This window comes from Eulemur rufifrons, chromosome 8, assembly GCF_041146395.1.
Source record: "Eulemur rufifrons isolate Redbay chromosome 8, OSU_ERuf_1, whole genome shotgun sequence".
NCBI lineage: Eukaryota > Metazoa > Chordata > Mammalia > Primates > Lemuridae > Eulemur > Eulemur rufifrons.
Genome location: NC_090990.1, coordinates 5,630,259 through 5,645,071, shown reverse-complemented (window position 1 = coordinate 5,645,071; position 14,813 = coordinate 5,630,259). Strand labels below are relative to the sequence as shown.

The 14,813-nt window shown below is 45.4% G+C and overlaps 1 protein-coding gene across 3 annotated transcripts in view; it reads right to left on the bottom strand.

Moving 5' to 3' along the window:
* UBE4B (ubiquitination factor E4B) overlaps positions 1 to 3,733 on the bottom strand; it is a 114,550-nt gene extending 110,817 nt beyond the window's left edge. For 2 of the 3 annotated variants that reach the window (XM_069479322.1, XM_069479323.1), the window contains exon 1: positions 2,995 to 3,733. In XM_069479322.1, the coding sequence (XP_069335423.1) occupies positions 2,995 to 3,018 (24 nt within the window). In that variant the 5' untranslated portion in view covers positions 3,019 to 3,733. The remainder of the gene's footprint in view (positions 1 to 2,994) is intronic. The other variant, XM_069479321.1, reaches the window with a different exon arrangement.
* Positions 3,734 to 14,813: the final 11,080 nt, after the last annotated feature.

Below are 14,813 nucleotides of genomic sequence, written 5' to 3'. Positions count from 1 at the left end.
TACCAAAAATCCCTGATCACTTCATCAATGTATTCATGCAGAACAACACTTCTACAGAAAAACTATGCATATAAAGCAGAGTGGACCAATGTTAGCACGATATTTATACAGAAGATTTGGTAAATTGATGGTCAATTGTTAAGCAGTAAAACATGGTATAAAGGCTTTAGAGTCAAAAGCCCTGGGTTTGAATTCCAACTCTCTCACTTTTAAGCCAGTACACTATGGACAAGTTCCTTAACCTAAATCTCAGTTTCACCACCTGCATAAGGAAAATACTACCCGCTTGATTGCAATGTTTTATCAAATGAGACAATGGCTATAAAGTGCCTGCCACAGAACAGGGTTCTAAGGATGTTATTAAATGGCAATCCTTTTCCACTTACAGAACACTGCTAAAAAGTCCAAGGTCATATATTCTGCATTTGGGAGGGAACACTTAACACTCTTCTAAAACCTTGACCGCACCCTGAATCCCAGCCAACCATCCTGCAGATGAAATAGGTCATAAAGATTTAGGGGGGGGGGGGAAGACAAATCATTTCAATGCAATCTCATCACCACTGTTGAAAACCAGTTTAAAACACCTGCCCTGCCGTACTCACAGCATCATCTTGGTACATGAAAAAACAAAACATGTGTAGGCTACAGAATGAATATAATGTAAATAATGATGCCTTGGAATGTAGATTCCTAAAGGGAATGAACTTAGTCATAAATCTGTTCTATATAGCAATGAACTCACTTAATGAACTACACTATATAAAAAATAAACAGCAATGAAGCTTAAGTACTGTACCTTCAAAGCACAAGAGAAAAAACACACAAGAATTCAAGGTGATTTATGAGAAGGACAAAAAAGTGCCCATGATGTAAAATCTTCTAAAGCTTTTAGTCTAGTTACACTAGCCTTTATTTTTCATGGACTGTATTCTCACACATTTTCATTTTGTTAAAATATAAAACTCTGCCTTACCAAATTTCCTAATTTAGATTGATAGATCACTGTCTTGCCTGTTTTAGCCCTAAAATATACTCTCTAATTTTCAGTAATATATTATTTTCTAACCAAATCAACATCACCTACCATAAGTGACACAAGATTCCACCACAGAATGACAGTACACAGGCAAAAGTTTTGTTGAGAATTGCTCACCTAACCCCAAAATTTTAAAAATTGGGTTAAAAAAAAAACTTTAGAGATTTTTCCAAAAAAAATACTTGTTCTAGGTTCTGCTGAGAGTAAGATTACCAGTTACTGAGCTGTCCCTTTGTGCTCAGGACAACTAATTTGTTGAAGCTAATTTTATATAGATTCTATATTACTGAATTTAATTTTTCACTTTTATTTTAATATTCTGTTGACCTTGAAAAAAGTTTCTTCTATTTCTTCCATAAATGTTACATGTATTCCTTATATGGTCACAAAAAAGTTATACCTTCCTCAGGACTGGGTAAAGTGAAGAGACACATTTCAGATTATACACTATCTTTAACTGGTCTGTACGCTTTATTAGTCTGAAAACAATTTCTTGGTGCAAAGTCAAGTATGTAAAAGCCTCTAAAGTAGGGGCTATTTACAGATCATCAAGAAAAAAAGTAATTTCTGGGAGTAAGGGACTACTAAAAAACAGACTCTTTGCCTTAAGAGAAAATACGCACTAGAAATAAAATTAAAGAAAAAAGGGGAAGGGGAGAGATACTTTCAAAAACTACATAAAACAAAGTGCCTCTAAGGAGATCTCTTGATATTTTCCGCCTGAGTGCAAGAAACTGTTCAACATTCTTCTCATTTAAAATTACATTCCTGATGTATTTGAGGAAAACAAAGTCACTAACACAGGATGGGCAATCCAAGCTTCCCAAACCAAGTATCCAAGTATCATAACCAACAAAATTATTTGCTTCTTTTCCTACCTGACCCTTAACATACCATTGCATGCCCTATCCCTGGAAAATTTTAGTCCCTAAAATACTACTCTGTAGCTAAAAGTGGAGCATGGAAGTCTTACAGTACAACCAACCTGATTGGTGACTACTTTCATAATACTGCAGGGAAGTTTATATGAACCACTGGAAGAAATGAGGAGGTAGGATGAAGAGGATATGGACAAGAGGTGTCCTGAAAGGGAAGCTCCCAATTTGTAAAAAAGCAGGGTAAAGTCGGTAGAATCACAGCAAATTCCTTGTACCCTACCTGCCACTGTTTTTATGACAATTTAATTTATTAAACAATCTTTAAAACATCAAGAAAGAGATCTGTAAAACTCTTTTCAGAAATGAGAACAGGAGGAGAGTTTACAAAGTCATTTGCTTCCACTTGCTTCCTGTTCAGCCTCTGCTGGAGCAAAACACAAGTTTGAAAGAAACAAGAACTTGGAAAAGGTAAAATGAAAGAGAATAATGCCAGAAGTCATCAGTGGTCTATTAAATCATTAGAATTTAATTGGAATTCTCTAAACTGTTGAGAAGATACATATTTTGTTAAATATCAAAGGATCTGCCTGCAAGCCACCCCCAACCACAAAGATATGTTTAATTAACTTATAAAATGAAATGGCCACACGTACTTGGGATTTCAAATACTTCCTTTAAAAACACACACCCACTAAACATTCTGATTCCATCCGAAATTATTCTTTAAATCTCTGAAAACACAAACACAATTTAACGTGATATAAATCCAGCCCTTCTTGCTTGCATACCCTGAGAAAAGAATGAACACCTCAAAACGCTCTCCTTCCTTCGGATCCTAAAAGAACACTAGAAAAGCAGCAAATGGAGTTCAGAATGAAGAAAGAAGGCAAGAGAATAAAGGAGAATAAAACCGGAGTCCCTCTCTGGGAGTCATTTTATTCTTGGAAAATGTCATCTCCGTTCCTTCCCCAAGCCCAAAGGCCAGGCACCACTGGCGCAATATCATCCCGGTCCAAAGCGCTAAAGAGTTGCCAACTAATCCCTCAAGGTGCCTCCCCTCCCCAACCTCCTTCTCACCTCATCGGCGCTCAGCTCCTCCATCGCTTTCCTCTTAATGGTGAAAGGCGTTAGGAAGCGATCCTTCTGTTCTCGAGACCAGAGCAGGAGGAAGGAGAGTGGAAGGTGTCTATCAGGCTGTCTGGTCCCCCGAGTGGGGGAGGCTTCAGAATTGCATAGTCAGAGGTTAAAAAATAAGAACACGAGAGGCACTGAACTGCCTTGGCTTCGGTCACTCCAATCGCCCCAGAAACTCCTACAGCCGCTTGTACCCTGAGCAGCCTCCTTTGGCCGCCACTGCTGCTGCTACAGGGTTATTATCTTAAGGCGCCACTTACTACCCTTTGCTTTCCAGGTTACCCAGACTGGGTAGCGTGGTCTCCAGCTCGCCTCGTGCCCCGAGGCTGCTGTCTTCGTAGTGGCGGCGCTGGAGCGGCGTTTCCTCCCGCAGATCCTGCTCCCCTTCCTACCCTTTGCCCCTGGCGGGACCTGGTGGACTGCAGAGTGGATGCCCCGGGGTAAGGCGACCCCACAGCCGCCCTGGCAGAGCCCAGCACTGTAAGGGAAACCCCTCCCTCCTAAAGCAGGCCAGCCACGCCCCACCTCCACGCTGGAACCCGGGCAGGGGGGAGGGGGAGGGTGGGACTTGCGATTCTCTCGCTGGAAGAGTAAATCCTCCTACCCCTCCACCCCTACTCTTACCCTCTCGCCCCACCAAGTATTATTCATCAAAACAACAGGGCGGCCATCTTTGAAAGGGATCACGTGATCCGGTCAGGGAGGCTGGGCTTCTGGCTCCAGGGCACGGCAGCCAATAGGCCACGGGCGTCGCGGCGCCGATTTCCTCTCGCCTGCGTCTTCTCCCCGCCCCCGCCCCCGCCCCTCCCCCGTAGCCGCGCCAGGCGCGGGGAGGAGCCAGAGAGGAGCGGGAGAGGCGCGGGAGGCAGGGCGGCAGGGCGGCGGGACTGGGTGTTGCCATGGCGACCGCGCAGGGGCTGTGGGCGCGGCGGGCCCGGCCCAGGTAGGCTGGCAAGGGGAGGGACGGCGCACCGGACGCGCGCCGAGGAAGGTCGGCCTGAAGAGGGTGCTAGCCTGGGACCTGGTCCACGCAGCGGCTTGGTTGTTCCCAGCCGCTTGCTTTTTAGGGGCCTCGGAGCGGTGAAACCCATCAGCGCCTCTCCGCACCCGCCAACCAAGCCAGGGAAAAGAAAACGGAAAACGTCTCCTCTTTGCGGAGAGCGTTATGTACCCTGTTAACCATTCATATTCTGAAAAATGTCGTACTACACCCTCTTCCACCCTCAAGAAAGCCCAATTGTAAGAAAACTCTTAACACAAGAGCTTCAGTTAATTTTATTTTACTTTGGCCTTTTAGAGGGCTACTTTCTGGTTTGTTTTTTATGTGTTCAAATGTATTGGAAAAATTTGGAAGTATAAATGGATGAGAGACCCAAATAACTTCGAAGTGTGCACAATACGTGCAAAAGGAAGACGTTTGGAGTTAATGGGGGAAAAAACATCCTCGGGTGGACAAGAATACAAATATTTTCTAATATATAAATCTAAGTTGAGCGGTCAAAGTAACAGTGCCATGAAATTCCAGATTTTGCCACAAATGAAGAATATATTGGATGGCTTACTGCACCGTAAACTTAAAGATTGCATTCCAGAATTAAAAGAGTTACAATTTCTATGCTACGTGCTTAAAATAGGAACCTGACTACTAGATATGTAAGGAATTTGTGACTAAGATTAAACGACTGCTGGATTTGCATGTTATCTGTTCTCCAGGAAAGGAATTCTGTGTTAGCCAGAACTTGAACCCCTGGTGACACTGCTGTTAATAATTTGCTTGTTTTTTTTAAACATCATTATTGTCATATAATTCACATACTGTACTATTTACCTAATTAAGGTGTACAGTAGTTTTAGTATTAGAGTTGTTCAATCATCATCACGAATTCCAACATTTCTATCACCCCCAAAAGAAACCCTCAAACCCATTAACAGTCACTCATTTTCCCTTCAGGGCAACCACTAATCTACCTTCTGCCTTAATGGATTTGCCTATTCTGGACATTTCACATCAAAGGAATAATGTACTTGGTGGCCTTTTGTGTCTGGCTTCTTTCACTTAGCATATGTTTTCAGGCTTCATGCATATTATAGCATATATCAGTCCTTCATTTCTATAATGCCAAATAATATTCCATTGTATGGCTATAGCATATTTTGTTTACCAATTCATAGTTAATAGACTTTTGCATCATTTCCGCCTCTTGACTATTATGAATAATGTTGCTATTAATATAAACATTCATGTACAAGTTTTTGCGTGGATATGTGTTTTCACTTCTTTTGGGTATATACCTAAGGAGAATTACTGGGTTGTATGTTTAAGTTTTTGAGAAACTGCCAAACTGTTCTCCAAAGCAGCTGTACTATTTTACATTTCCATTAGGAATGTATAAGGGTTCCAACTTCTCATCTTTACCAACAGTTGTTATTGTCTGCCTTTGTTTTGTTTTGTTTTGAGACAGAGTCTTGCTTTGTTGTCCAGGCTAGAGTGAGTGCCCTGGCGTCAGCCTAGCTCACAGCAACCTCCAACTCCTGGGCTCACGCGATACTCCTGCCTCAGCCTCCCGGCTATCTGGAACTACAGGCATGTGCCACCATGCCCGGCTAATTTTTTTTATATATTTTTAGTTGTCCAGATAATTTCTTTCTGTTTTTAGTAGAGACAGGGTTTCGCTCTTGCTCAGGCTGGTCTCGAATTCTTGAGCTCAAGCAATCCTCCCCCCCTCAGCCTCCCACAGTGCTAGGATTACAGGTGTGAGCTGCCTCACCCGGCCCCAAAATAAACTTTCTTTCTTTAAAATTATTCTAAGCTTTGTGTCAAAAATTTGTTCTCATCCCGCAGTATGAGCTCCCACTCTAACAAGTGTCTTGAGGAGATAATTTGTACAACCCAAGTCTCCACTAATGGATGAACGGATAAACAAAATGTGGTACACAATGAAATATTATTCAGCCTTAAAAAGGAGGGACTTTTTGACACATTCTACAACATGGATGAACTGTACTTTCTGCTAAGTAATATATGCCAGGCACAAAAGAACAAATACTGGTTGAGTGGGGATAGCTCACACCTGTAATCCTAGCACTCTGGGAGGCCGAGAAAGGAGGATCACTTGAGATCAGGAGTTCGAGACTAGCCTGAGCCAGAGTGAGACCTCACCCCCATCTCTACAAAAAAAATAGAAAAAAATTAGCCGGGCATGGTGGCACATGCCTGTCGTCTCAGCTACTCCAGAGGCTGAGGCAGCAGGATCGTTTGAGCCCAGGAGTTTGAGGTTGCTGTGAGGTAGGCTGATGCCACGGCACTCTAGCCCAGGCAACAGAGCAAGACTCTGTCTCAAAATAATAATAATAACAATAATGAACTGAACAAATAAAATAGAACACAATTTTTTTTAAAAAAAAAAAAAAGGACAAATACTGTATGATTCCATTTGCGCTTAGAGTAGTCAGATATGCAGAGAGAGAAAGTAGAACAGTGGGTGCCAGGGGCTGGCTGCAGGAGGAAACGGGGAGGTCGGGTTTAATGGGGACAGGGTTTCGGGAGGATGAGAAGGTTCTGGAGATGGATGTTGGTGATGGTTGGCATAGCAACGTGAACGTACTTAATGCCACTGAACTGTATGCTTAACGCTTAAAGTGGTAAATTTTATGTTATGCTTATGTTACCACAATTAAAAAAAAAAAAACACTAAACAATAAAGACCAAAGAGCAAGGGCCCTCCAGCGCGCAGCTCCTCCGGAGGGGCTGGGGCGCCTCCCGCTCCCCTGGCGCCACAGCCGCCTGCATAGTCGGGGCCGCCCTTTCCTCCCGCCGCCCCGCAGCCACCGCCTCCGCCGCCCGCTCCCTCCCGCGGCCCAGGCCCGCCCGCGGCCGCCCCCTGCTGGACGCCTCCGACCGCCGCGCAATCCTCCCGGGGCGCAGGTTCCTGGACCCCGCACGTTGGGAACTTGAGCCAAATGAGCCCCCCGGCCCGCTTGCGCCAGTCTTTCCCTAGGAAAGGAGACGAGTAGGAGTCTTAAGTAGAAGCCACATTTTTCTGCTTGATTTGTAACACTTAAAATTTGTTTTTAAAAATGCCTTAAGAAAGAGCCGTCTGCGGGGGTAAGAGGTGGAGTTAAAACATCAGACAACTCCCCACCATGATGATGTGGGCTGCTTGCGTGGGAAGGTTTTTTAAAAAGAAACATTTTGAGGCCAGCGCGGTGGCTCACGCCTGTAATCCCAGCAGTTTGGGAGGCTGAGGTGGGAGGATCCCTTGAGGCCAGGAGTTCGAGACCAGCCTGAGCAACATAGTGAGACACCCCCCCCTCCTCCCCTCCTGCAACACCATCTCTACAAAAAAAAAACAAACCAAACCAAACAACAACAAAACACCTGGAGTCAGGAGGAAGAAGGAGAAGCAAGGAGAGAAAAGAAAACAGGTGGGAAAAAGAGGAAAGAAGGAGGGAAGGTGCTTAGACCTCCTAGTAGAGCTATGAAACCATTGCTTTTTCTCACCTGAATTTCCTCCTTTGGCTCTTGGATATTTTCACGGATAAATTCTAAGGCTTAGTTCTATTGACATGTTTTTTTATTTGTTTGTTTTGAGACAGGGCCTCTGCTGCCCAGGCTGGGGTGCAGTGGCGTGATCACAGCTCACTGTGGCCTCGAACTCCTGGGCTCAAGCGATCTTCCTGCCTCAGCTTCCTGACCAGATGGGACTAAAGGCCTGTGCCACAGTGCCTGGCTAATTTTTTACTTTTTGTAGAGATGGGTCTCACTACGTTGCCCAGGCTAGACTCTAACTCCTGGCCTCAAACAATCCTCCTGCCTTGACCTCCCAAAGTGCTAAGATTACCCACCTGAGCCACTGCACTGGGCTATGGACTTGTTCCTTACACTGTGCCTAAATCTTTGCTGTGTCGTATGGCTGGCTCGTTCCTCCACATCTTCAGGAGTGATGAACTGAATTTTTCCCCCCCAAATTCATAGGTTGTGTGAACTAAAATCTTAACCCTCCCCCAACTGACTGAATGGACCCCCTCTTGGCCAAGGGGACCCCAGAAATACCCTAAAGCTGAGTTGCTGGCCCTGAGAAAGGAGGGCAGACGTGCCCAGTTGTGCCCCCCTCCCTTCTCGGAGATGTCCTTTGTGATTCATTAACAGGCTGAAGGCTGTACAAGGCTCAAACCGCACCTGCAGGCAGTCAGTTTACTCACACGATCACCTGAGTTTAGGTAAATGGCTGGTGGCTTGTCTCTGATTAACAGACATCCTTATTTTAAGTTAAAACGTTCCAAGCCTTCGAGACAAAACTTCATTTCTTTAACTGGTTACAAATCAAAGAATCTTTAAGCCCACCTGTAACCTATATGCCCCACCCCCTTAGAGATGGCCCACCTTTTCAGGCCAAACTAATGCACCAATGTACGCCCTCCACATACTGACTTAGGGTCTTACGTTTAATTCCTGTCTCCATGAATGTATAAAACCAAACTGTAACCCAGCCACCGTGGGCACGTTTTCCCAGGACCTCTTGAGGCCCATGTTCCAGGTCAGTCACACACATTGGCTCAGAATAGACCTCTTCAAATTATTTTACAGAGTTTGGACTTTTTTCCATTAACAGTTGAAACGTTTATCCCCAGTGTGACCCTCTTTGGAGATAGGCCCTTTAACAAGGTGATGAAGATTAAAAGAGGTCATAAGAGTGGGGCCCTAATCTCATATGACTGGTGTCCTCCTAAGAAGAGGAGGAAACACCAGGGGTCATGCACACAGAGAAGAGGCCATGCGAGGACACAGCCAGAAGGCAGCCATCTGAGGACCAAAGAGAGAGGCCTTGGGGAGACCAGACTTTCCCACACCTTGATCTTGGACTTCCCGCCTCCAGAACTGCAAGAAAATAAATTTCTGTTTTTTTAAGCTCCTCAGTCTGTGGCAATTTATTATGGAGTGTGTGGGACACGCTGCCCCAACATATGACACCTTGGCATTTGAGAAAACCGCAGAAGTGGGAAAGTCACTCACCGTCCCCTCACCCCTTCTCCCTGAAGCAGCCCATAAAACCGAACTGATCTTGCCCTGACGTAGGTCATGACATTCTCGTTCCAGAAGTGCCCTCCTTATACGCAGGGAACGTCCTTATCTCTGAAGACACGGACACAGAGAACAGGAGACACGGGAACAGGCCTTGTCAAGTTCCCCCAGCTTATGAACACTGGATCATACCCTCTGTCCTCCAACCGTGTTTCTGCGCAAGTGACCACTCTTCATCAAGCCTGCACATACGATGTGCTTGGGGTCTTCATTTCTGAAGGCACCTATGTCACGTAAAATTTACATTAAATACATTTGTGTGCCTTTCTCTTGTTAATCTGTCTTCTGTTTTAGGGGCCTCAGCCACAAGAACGATGGGTCCCCTTGTGACGGGTGAGAGGGAAAGGTACATTTGTTCTCCCTGCACGGCCCAAGCAGACTAATACTTTTTTTCCTTACATGCAATTCATATAACCTAAAATTAACCGCTTTAAAGCGTACAATTCAGGGGCATTTAGTACACTCACAACGTTGTGCAACCACCCCCTCTATTTAGTTCCAAAACCTTTTCATCACTCCAAACAGGAACTCCGTCCCCACGAGCAGTAACTCCCCACCCCCCTCCACCCTCCGGCCCCTCGTAACCTCGAATTTACTTTCTGTCTCTGCAGTTGCTTATTCTGAACATTTCATATAAGTGAATCATATAATGTATGGTTGTGATAATTCTGTGTGTCGGTTGGAATGGGCTAAGGGATGCTCAGTAGAAACATTATTTCCGGGGGTGTCTGTGAGGGTGTTTCTGGGAGAGGTGAGCATGTGAATCGGTGGACAGTAAGGACCATCCGCCCTCGCCAGTGTGCACGGGCTTCATCCGGTCCACTGGGAGCCCACATGGAACAAGAAGGTGGAGGAAGGGTGAATTCTCTCTCTCTCCTGGAGCCGGGGCGTCCACTTCTCCCGTCTTCAGACATCAGAGCGCCTCGTTCCCAGGACTGGCTTTCTTGGTTCTCAAGCTTGCAGAGAGGATCTTGGGACTTCTTGGCCTCCATAATCTCATGAGCCAATTCCCACAATAAATCTCCTCATATATTGTGGAAAATGAAGCAACTCTATCTCTGCTGCTAAGCCTTTACGTGGACTCTGATTAACCCCAGTTCTGGGAATACCTCTAAGATTTCTGCTAATGCCTCTAAGATTTCCACTTCCACGTACTTACCATAAATCCTGCCCTTAGGCAAATTTTTCTGAGGGGTGGGCTTCATTTGTCCTACAGGTTCCTTATTAACTGTAAGCCCTGGGGCTGGGGTCTAACAGGGCATGGACCCAACATCTTTCCAGCGGCTTCCCCGGAACTGGACTGCCTTTCTCCACTTGTTATATGAGATGTTAAAACAAAAACAAAAAACTCTACACACTTAAACTATTATCCGTCACATTCTCTATTACTTTGATGCTAAACACGTATCTGCCTGACGTGGAATTTCGTTTCTGATGGTAGAATGCTGCAGTAAGTCCTTAAAATGCAAAAATGATTTAGTAGCCTTTGCAGCAAGAGTTGAGTGTCTGATGTTTATGGGCTGAAAATCTGGTGACGCCAGTCATGTGGTCATAAGACATTTTGGCCAGATTGTCATCTGCTAAATTTTGGGATGAAACCACATGCTCATAGTATCAGGGGAATAGTAAGAAAAATGTGGGAAGTTGGATGTACTAAGTATTCTCTTTTCCTTCTCCGACGCACAGGAAGTTCCCAAACACACACAAATGTAGAGAGACTGGCTTAATTAGGCTCATGTATACCCACCTCCGATATAATTACCAAAAATTTTGCAACTCTTGTTTCGTATATACCCCTAACATTTTGTTTTTTCTGGAATGTTTCAAAGCATATTCCAGACATATAATTTTTCCTGTAAATATGTTAGTACATCTTTAATAGATAAGAGCTCCTAAAACATCCCACCACAATATCATTAACATACCAAGAAAATTAATAACTTATGCATATATATATTTTAGAGACAGGGGTCTCAATGTATTGCCCAGGCTGGTCTCAAACTGCTGGCCTCAAGCAATCTCCTGCCTCAGCCTCCTAAAGTGCTGGGATTACAGACATGAACCACCTCGCCTGGCCTAAAATTATTAATAATCTCTCTGTATATATACACTTCCTATTGGTTTAATTTCTCTGTGAATCCCTAATACATAGTCCATGTTCAAATTTCCCTAATTGTCTAAAATACATCTTTTTATGGCTGGTTTATTTGAATATGCTCTAAACAAGGTCCACACATTGCATTTGATTGATATGACTTGTACTTTACTTCTTTAAATCTAGAGTGATTCTCCTTACCCTCATTTATCATGCTATGTTATTGGTTGAAGTAACCACTTATTTATCCTCTAGAATTCCCCACATTCTGGACTTGGCCGATGGTGTCATGTGACCAGTCCCCTTAGCTCCCCATGTTTCCTATGAGCCAATATGTTGTGCCTTTTATTTCATCGTCTCGGGCACACACAGTGGCCAGTGGCCCCACTTTGAGTGGCCTTAAGATTGATCACTGGGTTGATGTGGGTGGTATCAGCCTGATCTATCCATTTTAAAGCCCCTATTAACTCATCTAATGCTTTTAGCAGCCATTGGTAATTGAGGTCGGCGTCCATGCTTTCATTAAGGGTTGAAAAATGGTGATCTTCTAAATCAATTATTCCTTTTACATCTATTAGCTGGCATTCTTCTATCAATAAGGACTTTCCGTCCCTACTTGCTTAACCGGAACTGCAGTTTGCACAAGAAAGGCAGGTAGATATTGCTGGTCATTTGTTGCTGCTCCCAGTCAAGTCCCGTAAGAGAAGGATGAACGGGAGCCAGGCAGGCTTGTGCCGGTGCATCTGACTAGAGGTGGAAGGGAGCACACCTTTGCTGAGAGAGACACTCTCTTCCTGTGACCTGAGTTTTCAGAGTCCCACAACTTGCAGCCTGGAAAGATTGAAAAGAAGTCAACTGCTTCTATACCCTAAACTGAAGCTGCTGCTTCGAGGGGTGCCAGTGTAGCCGTCTCAGCAGATGAGAGTGGAGTCCAGACTTGCTCAAAGCCCCCGCCTCTGCCAAAGGGCCAACCTCGCCTCCTCCTACTCTCGGCCTCGCTACACCTGCTGCCCATCAGCTACCCTCTCACCTCAGGGCCTTTGCACTTGTCCTCTGCCCCCAGCTACCCACAAAGCTTATTCCCTTGCCTTAACACTCTGTCTAAATGTCACATTTTCTGAGGCCTTTTTAACCAACTTGTTTAAAAGAGCACCACCAACATCCTGCTTCCCTCCTCTTCTTCCCTATTTTCTTTCTTTCTCTCTTTCCTTTTTTTTTTTTTTTTTTTGTAGCTCTTACCACCATCTGACATGCTATATTTTTTACTTATGTTTATTGTCTATTTCCTTTCATTGGAACGAAAGGTCCCTGAGGGGAGGAATTTTTCATTTTGCTCACTGCTCAATTCCAGGAATCAGCACAGTTCTGGGGACAGCAGGTCCTTTATATTTGGATGAATTAAGAACTACCAATACACTTTCACCTTCCCTTCGGAGCCCACTGTTTCAAATTGCCCAAAGGCAACAGCTGTTATGTTATGGAGAAGGAGATTTCCAAAACGGGGTGGTCTTCCTGATTGGGGTTACTCACTACATAATTCTGAAGTCTGCCACAGGTCTGAAACCTCAGCTAACCCACTCACTGCCGATTCTGTCCTGAAACAATTTCACCTTCCTTTGTTTGCTGGGGCCACAAGGTCCAATTGGCTCTACAACTGTCTTCTGACTTTATTTGGCTCTCAAGTCTCGGCTTCTAAGGTCAAATAACAAGTTGATTTCAGGCCGGGCGTGGTAGCTCACACCTGTAATTGCAGCAAATTGGGAGGCTGAGGCAGGAGGATCCCTTGAGGTCAGGAGTTTAAGACCAGCTTGAGCAAGAGGGAGACTCTGTCTCTACAAAATTAGAAAAATTAGCCAGGCACAGTGGCACACACCTGTAGTCCCAGCTACTCAGGAGGCTGAGGCAGGAAGATCACTTGAGTCCAGGAGTTGGAGGTTGCAGCGAGCTATGATTGTGCCACTGCACTCCAGCCTGGGCAACAGATTGAGCCTGTCTTGAAAAACAAAAACAAGAGAAAAATCCAAGTTAGTTTCTGTTACTGGAAACCAAGACTTACATCTGACAGGCAGATTTTTATTTCTTACTGAATTCTGTCATCGCCAGCTGACTATAAGCTCCGTAAAGGCATCGACTTTTCCTTTCCTGTTCTCCATTGTATTCCTAAAGCCCAGCTTAGTGCCTAGCACATAGTCAGTACTCGGTAAGTTCTCAGTGGCCATTTCCTAACTTTCCTTACCCAGCAGAGACTCCGTGGTCCACCAGTCTTGCCACGTGGCTCCCTCCCAAGACTCCCTGAAACTACCACTCTGTTCCTTCTGCTTCTCCACCAAATAGTCACGTCTGGGCTCGTCACCTCCAGCCAGTCCCTGAGCCTCCACGTGCTGCTTCAGCACCAGGCGTAAGATCCTCCGGGCTTGCCTTGCACCTCTCTCGGGCATCTCAGGTGCGTGCCAAGCATCCCTCGATCCCGAGACACTCTCTCCCCTGGCTTCCCTGGTGCCATCCTTGTTTATCCAGCCTTTCTGGGCAGCCTTTATTTGCAGGGTTTGTACCTTAGGTTTCTCACTTGAAACACAAAATTCTGGAGAGTCCCATCTATTCTCACAGTTTCTGTGCTTGACAATTTGTATGTCTCCAGACCCATCTGCCCAGCCTCCCCCTCCCTGGGCACCTCAAGACCTCTTAAGCTCCAACTCCTCTTCCTTTTTCTGCCCTCATTGCTCTCTCCCTGGTGGGCTTCGTCCTTCCTGCAGCTGTAGGCTGCCTGAACTCAAAATATGGCATCTGCCTTGATTCTTCCCCTTGCTCCACCCCTATGCCTCAGCAGCCACCTTGGCCTATGGATTCTGCTTCCTAAATAAGGAGCTGTTTCTCCCCAGTCCCCACCTAGAGTCCTTTCCCCATTTTGGGGACTGGGGCTCCAGGTGCTCCTGACCGACAGCATCTCAGCCCTACGTTTCTACCAGGGCTTTCTGACCTGCCTCCCTACTGCACCCCCTCCTGCCCTCCTTCCTCCCCTCTGCAGTCTGGGTTCCTTCCTATGGGCAAATCTGATCATGCACATCCCCTGCTTAATACCTGTCACCATCCTCCTATGCTTTGGGGGACAAACTCTCACCTCTTTAACTTGGCATTCAAGGCCCTTTGTGATGGGGTCTCAGTCTGTCACTCCTCTCCTCTGCCATCCCTCTCTCCCCCATACCCCATACCCCATGCTCCAGCTAAAGTGATCTTTTCAGTTCTTCAAACATCCCTCCAACTTACCTCTAGGCTGTCACCTAAAATGCTTCCCAGTTGCACCAGTTACCTAAGCTTCAGTCTTAGCTTAAAGATCACCTCTACTACCCCAGACCCCTGTCAGTGCCACCACCTGCCAGCCCCCAGAGTCAAGTTTGCCCCTCCTGAGCTCTCGCAGCCACCTGTGCTTAGCACACGCTCAGGTTGCTTGCTTTGTCTAGCTTTCTCACTGGCCTGGAAGGCAGGAATTACATTTTATTCATTGGTGTGTCCCTCGTGCACCTAGAAGCCTTTCAAATATTTCTAAAAGTAATGGGCTTTGCTAAATTTAGAAGGAAAAACTTCAGA